Source organism: Nothobranchius furzeri, chromosome 4 (assembly GCF_043380555.1).
Source record: "Nothobranchius furzeri strain GRZ-AD chromosome 4, NfurGRZ-RIMD1, whole genome shotgun sequence".
Lineage (NCBI taxonomy): Eukaryota > Metazoa > Chordata > Actinopteri > Cyprinodontiformes > Nothobranchiidae > Nothobranchius > Nothobranchius furzeri.
The window spans coordinates 60,790,631-60,799,356 of record NC_091744.1 but is presented as its reverse complement, the minus strand read 5'-3'; the positions used below and the strand labels follow the sequence as shown (position 1 = coordinate 60,799,356).

Sequence of the window (8,726 nt, the reverse complement as noted above, 5' to 3'; positions counted from 1 at the left end):
GGTAACGTAAAAGGTTTTAATAACAAACGCACGCAGGACATGGGAACAATGAGCCAACAAGAGACACAGAACTGGAGGGGTTTAAATACAAGAGGGCTGGGAGCTTGGGTGATTGGAAAACGAGAGGCAGGTGGGAGCAATTAACTGAGATGCAGGCTGAACCAAATGGGGAGACAGGACAGGGTGTGACAGGCCCAAGCAAATGATAGAACAGTAACGGGTCTTTGCCCTGGTGATATCAGAAATTAACCCAAAAGAGCTCAGATTCTCAAAAGTTAATACAGAAAATACCAATTTAAAGAGAGCTCTAAATCTCAGAATGTAATAGATCATCTATTATCACAGTTTACCACAGCCATAACAGTGCTCCAGAAGCAACAGAAATCAAAGTATGCAGAAATACTTTAATTCATTTACAACTGATGATTGACATGGACCAACAAAGGTCAAATTATGAAAACAACTCATTAATATAGTAAAGGACCTGTCAAAATGAACAGGTTACTTAGAAATAAATGTTATATACATTTCTTGTACATTTCTTTAAAGTGAATAAAAATTTAAACAAAAAAATGAGTTGTTCATGCACACTTCTTGTTATGGATGATGACACACTGATGGTGTTCTTTGGAAGACTAAATAACAAAGGAAAAAAATCAACCGTGGACTCAGTAATAGAGACAGATGACCTCATTGGTTTTTCAGAAGGAGAGAGTCCTTGGACAGAATATCCAATTAAATTGGATTATTGTAAAAGAAAGGTACCGTACCATGATTTGAATGCAGCCATGACATATCTCCTTGATAAACGTGTGTGTGTGAAAATCATATTTTTATAGGGGTTGTGGAGAAATGGTGCTGTACTCTTCCTCAACAGCAGCCTTTCTCAGAGACGCATACGTGTTTGTCTCTCCAAGCAATTTCTTCTTGTTTTTAATCCTTCAAAGATTAAAAAAAATAGTTTTGGTAAATTTTTATTTCATTTGAAGGTTGCAATCATAGACCGAGGCTGACAGTTTTTCTTTCCTGCTCTAACCTTTGATAAATGCAGATGATCAGGATGGTGATGAACACCAGGTTCAGACTGAAACATGCTGCTGTTATCCAGGGAAGTGCTGCTTCTAAGCCATTCTTCTCATCAGAAAAGTCTGTAAAAATCAAATCATTACAGAAATGTTGGATTCTTTAGATGTGGAGTAAATATGAGAGGATTTTCTCACTCACTGGTTAGTTGTTCTTCATCGGTGGAGTTGTGAACCAAAATGTAGGCTTCATCTTGGCCAAACGTGTTGCTGCTGACACATCTGACCGTGGTGTTCTGCAGCTCAGCAGCAGCTAAGCTCATGGTGCTGATCACTGTCTGGTTGGAGCTGGAGCTGGTGATGGAGTAGTCTGTAAGAGACTCCAAAGGCCAAATGACTGTAGAAAGAGGATTCCCCCAGCTGATGCAGACACAGACCAGCAGCTTTCCTTTAACCATGCAGTGGGAATCCTTCAGGATTCGAGGTGGAACTAAAGTAAATAAAAAGACAAAACATATGCTGTGATTTGAACAAAATAAAAAAAATTTAACTTTATAAATTTAACTTTAAAAGTGCTTTTTTTTCTTTAAATCCTCTTGCCACTTACATTTTACATTCAAGGTGGAGGTTGTTTCAATAACATCATATTTAAATTCCACCACACATGTGATGTTGGTGTTGTGAAGATCTGCTGTTGGATAAAGGCGTGCTCTGGGTCCATATCTATTTTTATACCAGCACATATCTTTATTCCTTGGTTCTTGTTTATGTCTGCATCTATCATGCCAAATGTCATGATCGTAAAAATAATCAGTTGTACTATCAGGTTCTGCAGATTGTCCATCAGCCTTTGTCCATTTCCAGCGAACACACGTCGCACAAGAGCATGAATGAGGAATCAAGCATCTTATTTCATCACTTTGTCCTTCTACCAAAGTAGGAATCCGTAAGGATGGTTGTTTTGTTGATGCTGAAAATGAACAAAATTCAAACAAAATGATTTTCATTTCTTATATTGTGTTGATTTCTACAAACAATTTTCCTTTTGAAGATATGAGGAGCCTAAGTCACGCCCATTCTACTTCTGGACCATGGGTCCCCAACTGCCAAAAAAAAACAAAAAACAATGGGAGTCTATTAGGGATGCTCCGATCTGATCATGTGATTGGAAATTGGGTTCGATCATGTGATTTTCAGGAAATCGGAATCGTTGGGAAAAATGGGATTTAACCTGGCTGGAGCTTCAGCCAGGTGCTTAAACATACTAACTGTTTTTGTTTTTTACACTTTGAACAAAAAACCCGATTGAACACCCTTAGAGTCTATGAAAGGATGGAAGTTATTTTCTGATTCTGCCATAGATTTATGTTTTGAGAAAGCGCTTGTTTCCAACAGGTGGCAAACGTTATTTTAGGTTTTGTGTGAAAAGATGTAGAAGACTACAAATGTTCATCTCACTAAATAGATGTTGTCAAACGTGACAAGGAGAAGAGATTCGTTTAGCGAGCTTAGAATCTTTCTTCCTAGATTAACCCTCTGGAGGCAGGCGTTGCAGATTTGTAACGTTAAAACCTATCTACCTGGTCATTTCACGTACGTATTTCATGAGCATTTTTGAACTCAGAAGTACCCCTGAAGGACTTAGTTGTTCGTCCTTTTATCAAAACTAATTTTGAGCCTGAGAGGGTTATAGAAGGAGCATCAAAGGTGGAGAAAACCCTCATAAACCTGGCCATGTGGTACGTACAGTAGCAGCCACTTTGGGGGAGAAGAGCCTCTGCTGCAATGTCACACGTACTAAAAAAATCTCAAATTTCATAACAGACATAGTAGAAACACGCATCATTACATTTCGTTTAAATTGAAGTGCAACACATGTGATTCAGGGCGTTGAGCAAAGCAGATTATAAAATAACCTTTACAGCTTCGTTCACTTTCATTTGTTTTTTTTTTCTTTATTTTGGGGACCCAAGATCCAACCAGAAGGAGAGGAGACTTTGACTCCCCATAGAATCAGCTGGTGAAACAATACCTGAGAACCAGATTATTCAATACTCACCGGTAACTGAAACATGAACCCTCTTTGGGAAAATGTATGTTTGATTACACCCCCATGCCAGTTTGAATCCAAATTCATGTTTTCCAGTTGGAATCTCTCCTAACCGCAATCTTTCTGTATGAGAACCAATCTCGTTGACAGTTTCTGTACCTACAACCTTTGACGGATCTCCTTGGAACACAATGGTTTTGTATGGGACTCTGACTTTGTCCTTTGGAAATATCATTTGATATATGATGTCACGACAGTCAGTAGATTCCATCTCAATATGTTCTGGTACATTGATAGAAAACTCTGTGTCATCAAAGGTTTCTGGGGAGGACAAGGAGATGATGATAACATGCATGTTTATATTAAAATCTAACTATTTAAAATGAATAACAAACCTGTTTCACACTGAGACCAGCTGCTCCTGATGATCAATAAAACCCAGATAATTAGTGAGTAGACTGAAGCCATGGCTCTTCGGTTCCTGGTAAAAGTGTAGAAACATCATTGCTAAACACGAAGGGCATCTTTTCATGTTTTGTTCATGTCAAAGGCTTTTAAAGATACATCGATCTAAGTCTGAAAAAGTTCTCACTCACCTCTCAACAGTTCTGTATTTGACCTGCGTTTCAGTCATGTGAAACGTCTTAATAGGAAGTTCCCTATAACGAGAAATGCTGTCAGATGTTGACTTTCTCAAAAGGGGAACTTTCTGGACAGTTAAATAGAATGAGTTGTTTGGTTCCTTAAAATGAAACTTCTACATGAGGAATCAAATAAAGCATGCTTTCTATATTTTTTTATTTAATTATAATGATGTTATTGATATTAGAAGCTTGTGATTTATTAACCCGTTTACCCCTAATGTCCCCCAATTGGGGGCCTTTATAGTTTCATGTCCCAAATATCTATAACTGTTTACATTCTTCAAACTCAACTAAAATTACAATCAAACAGATTAAATGGGAAACAAGGCCAACAACATGACAGAATCGACCAGCCAAAAGACTGTACCCTCTGAAGAACCACATTCGGTCGCTATTGCTAACACCTTGGCTCAGCACGAAGTTTCCATCCAGGCTGTACTTGAACAGTTATCTGCCACAAATCAGCATCTATTCCAGCTCGACACTCCTTTACGCCAGATGAGCGAAAGACTTACTTCTACGCCGTCGCCTCCTGCTACTTCCGTAGCTTCGTCTTCACCGCCACTTCCGGTTCCGCAGCTTGGGGTTAGTTTCCGGTTAGGCGAGTCTCCACAACCTGAAACATTCTCCGGTGAACTAGGTAAATGCCGCTGTTTTTTATTACTCTGTCAGTTAGCTTTTGAAAGATCACCGCACACATTCATTAATGACACAATAAAAATCTCATACATAGTTGGTTTGCTCCGAGGTAGGGCCCCGCAATGGGCTGAGGCTAAGAGTCGTTAGGCTAGCTTCCTGCGAGGTCCTCTCTCAGCCTTTCTAACCGAATTTAAGCAACTCTTAGATCAGACGGAGTCCCCTGCAGAGATAGCCAAACAAATATGGAATCTCCAACAGGGTAAATTATCTGTTCCTGATTTTGCCATAGAATTTCGTACCTTAGCTTCTATAACAACACTAGACAAGGCATCTCTCAAAGCTGCTTTCTCCCAGGCATTAACCGATAGAATTAGGGATCAACTCGCGTTGTGCCAGGAACCCGAGAACCTCGACTCCCTTATCACCCTTGCCTATAGCATAGAGAGGCGTCTCAAGGAGAGACATAAGACCCCAGCGTTCAGACCACCGCCAACTACCGTTCTGCAGCAACGCACCCACTAAACACCTCAGCAACACCTTCTTCCTTCAGGACCCGACAAACCTATGCAAATAGGACGGACACAACTTACTCCAGAGGAGAAATTGAGACGCCGTTCCCTAGGCCTTTGCCTTTATTGTATCAGCCGGGTCACCTTATCCAGAACTGTCCTGTTCGGCCAAAAGCTGCAGCCCACCAGTAGGTCCGGGATTACTGGTGGGCGGGAACCCATGTACTCCAAATTCTACGTGTAGTCTAACCTGTACCATTCCTTTCCTCCAACAAGCCTTTTCAACCAATGCTCTCATGAACTCTGGGTGTGAGAGGAACATCTTGGACCAGACGGTGGTGCAGCAGCTCGACATTCCCACTATTATCCTCTCTACACCCATACGTGCCTACTCGCTTGATGGGAGCGCCCTTACGACTATAACCCATCGCACCGTACCTATTAACATGTTGATTTCTGGTAATCACCACGAAACTTTAAGCCTTTATGTATTTCACTCTCCGCAGTCTCCAGTCGTCTCAGGACATGAATGGCTGGCTTCTCATAACCCCCACATTGACTGGAGGACTGGACTTGTTTCAGCTTGGAGTCCATTTTGTCTGTCCCACTGCCTCCTCTCAGCTCCTCTTTCCGTTGAGAATGCCGAGACCCTGACTCGGGAACCACCTGATCTGACTGGAGTTCCCACCTCATCTGACTGGAGTTCCCTCCTGAATACCTGCTGAATACCTTCAGCAGGTATTCAGCAAGGACCGTGCGTCCTCCCTGCCTCCTCAACGACCTTATGACTGCGGGATTGACCTCGTAGCCGATGCCACCCTGCCAACAAGTAAACTATACAATCTTTCTAAACCAGAACAAGAGTAGCCTGGCAAGCCAGACTATATAAATGTATTATTTACTCTGGCCACGCTCCATTGACGGCTCTCGTTTGTGAGTCGGGTTCTACCGTTGTCTTTCAAATGATCTCCGCATTCCACTGGACAATGAATGTGACATACTCTTGTTTCACTCTGTTGCATCATCCCACCCACCAGGCATATAGAGTGCCCTGATTGGCCCACAAAGCGGATAAAGCTCTGTGATTTGTTCACTAAGCAGATTGAGCACTATGATTGGGCCACCATTATGGACCAATCACAGCTATTTATGTGTTTGAAACCCCTCTAGAGAGCTGTGATTGGCTAGCCAGAGTCCTGGTAGGAGCTGTGGAGGTTCCAATGGAGCATGCCTAGACCAAACTTTGCAAAGCAAGAATTTGGTCTAGTTCACTAGGCTAGAACAAGAGTGCATGTTGAAATATATTTCTGAGCCTCTGTCTTCAGGAATCATAAGGCCTTCCACATCCCCTCTGGGTGCCGGACTCTTCTTTGTGTCCAAGAAGGATGGCTGTCTCCGCCCATGTATCGACTACAGAGGATTAAACCAGATCTCCATCAAAAATAAATGTCCCCTGCCTCTGCTTTCATCAACTTTTGAACCTGTAAATGATGCCTCTATTTTCACCAAGCTAGATCTGCGCAATGCATACCACCTGGTGAGAATTCATGAGGGGGATGAATGGAAGACGGCTTTCAAGATACCATTTGGTCACTTCGAGTATCTGGGCATGCCATTTGGACTTGCAAACACTCCTGCAGTCTTCAATCCCTGGTCAACTCTGTCTTAGGTGACTATATTAACAAGTATGTCACTGTTTACCTGGACGATATTCTCATCTTTTCCAGATCACTCACAGAACACCGTCAACATGTCCGAGCTGTGTTCCAACGATTACTCGAAACCGGGTTATACGTCATGGCCGAGAAATGTGAGTTCCTTGCATCCTCCGTCAAGTTCCTGGGTTTTGTTTAGGAGAATGGAAAGCTGAAGACGGATCCAGACAAGGTTGACGCAGTCCAGACATGGCCAACCCCATCTACACGTAAGCAGCTGCAACGATTTCTGGGTTTTGCTAACTTTTATCGCCGCTTCATTAGGAACTAAAGCCAGATAGCTGCACCTCTCACACAACTCACTTCAGTCAAAAGACCCTTTTTGTGGTCCCAGGAGGCTGATCAGGCATTCCACGTCCTCAAGATCAGTTTCACCCAAGCACCCATACTCGCACGCCCAGACACCTCATTACAGTTCACCCTGGAAGTCGATGCCTCCGACACAGGGGTGGGTGCCATTCTCTCTCAGGTCTCCAACAGATCACTGCTTTCATCCCTGCACTTTTTCTCCCGTCGTCTCACCCCTGCCGAACAAAATTACGACGTGGGAGACCGTGAATTGCTGGCCATAAAGATGGCGTTGGAGGAGTGGCGTCACTGGTTGGAGGGAGCAGAACACCCCATAATAGTATGGACCGACCACAAGAACCTGGCATATCTTAAAGAGGCTAAGAGACTGAACCCTCGTCAATCTCGCTGGTCATTGTTTTTCTCCCGCTTCAGCTTTATAATTTCTTTCAGACCCGGTTCATAGAACGTCAAGCTGGATGCCCTCTCTCGCCAGTACGCTTCGGATAGAGAAGTGAAACCCACCACCATCCTAACCGCCTCCTGCATAGTCGGCTCTATCACTTGGGACATAACCAACAAAGTACTGGAGGCTCAACGTCTGGAAGCAGATCCAGGTACCGGTCCACCATACAAGATTTATGTTCCTTCCAGTGCCCGCAGATCCCTGATACATTGGGCACACACGGCAAGATTTTCCATCCATCCTCATCCGAAGGACCTTTTGGTGGCCGTCCATGTAAAAGGATGTCAAAGAGTATATCAACGGCTGCCAGGTATGTGCCAGATACAAAAGCAATAACCAGTCTCCTCAAGGCCTTCTCCAGCCCCTGCCGGTTCCTCCTCGTCCCTGGTCCCATATCTCCCTGGATTTTGTAACTGTCCTTCCTACCTCCAGGGGTTTCACCGCCATACTCACCATTGTCGATCGGTTCTCTAAGGCCTGTCATCTAGTTCCACTGAAGTTGCTTCCATCCTCTGCTGAAACCGCTGACCTGCTCATAAAGCATGTGTTCCGCTTACATGGCCTTCCAACCGAGATCCTGTCGGACCGAGGTCCCCAGTTCATATCCCGCATCTGGACAGAGTTTGCTAATCACCTGGGGGATCGGGCCTCCCTCACCTCTGGATTTCACCCGCAGACCAAAAGCCAAGTGGAACGCATGAACCAGGAACTAGAGGCTATGCTTCGATGTGTCTGCACCTCGAACCCCGCTGGTTGGTGTTCGCAACTGTCATGGATGGAGTATGCTCACAACTCCCACACCTCTACCTCCACAGGTCAGTCCCCATTTGAAGTTTCCCTAGGATATCAGCCTTCTCTGTTTCCCTCCTACTCCACTACATCCGCCATGGTTCCTCAGTTCCTCTGCCGGGCCAGACGCACCTGGAACCAGACACATGCAGCCCTCCAATGCACAGCGAATTGCAACTACAGGCTCGCTGATCTCCACAGGCGTCCAGCACCGGCCTACGCCCCTGGACAGATGGTTTGGCTTTCCTCCCGGGACATCAGGATCCGGGGCTCTAACAGGAAGTTTTCTCCCCGCTACCACAGCCCTTTTCCCATGGCCGCTGTTCTTGGCCCTGTCTCCGTCTGCCTGTCCTTGCCCCCATCAATGAAGGTACATTCCGTGTTTCATGTGTCATTACTGCAGCCCGTTGTCTCCAGCCCTCTGTGTCCTCCTGCCGATCCTCCTCTGCCGATCCACCTTGCTGATGGTGGTCTCGTCTACAAGGTCCACTGCATCCTGGATGTCTGGCCCCGTGGCCGTGGTTGCCAGTACCAGGTGGACTGGGAAGGGCATGGGTCTGAGCACCGACAATGGATACCTAGTTCCTGGATCGAGGACGCCTCC

The 8,726-nt window shown here is 44.6% G+C and overlaps 1 protein-coding gene across 1 annotated transcript; it reads right to left on the bottom strand.

Annotated features, from left to right (window-relative positions):
- Window positions 1–384: 384 nt before the first annotated feature.
- LOC107388499 (uncharacterized) lies at window positions 385–3,803 on the bottom strand. Its single transcript, XM_015964071.3, has 7 exons — window positions 3,669–3,803; window positions 3,468–3,553; window positions 3,082–3,393; window positions 1,630–1,992; window positions 1,225–1,512; window positions 1,037–1,148; window positions 385–939 (listed from the first exon to the last, which is right to left on the bottom strand). Exons 1-7 carry the CDS (start codon window positions 3,704–3,706, stop codon window positions 834–836), a joined length of 1,305 nt encoding a protein of 434 aa, XP_015819557.1. The 5' UTR covers window positions 3,707–3,803; the 3' UTR covers window positions 385–833.
- Between the last annotated feature and the right edge of the window lie 4,923 nt (window positions 3,804–8,726).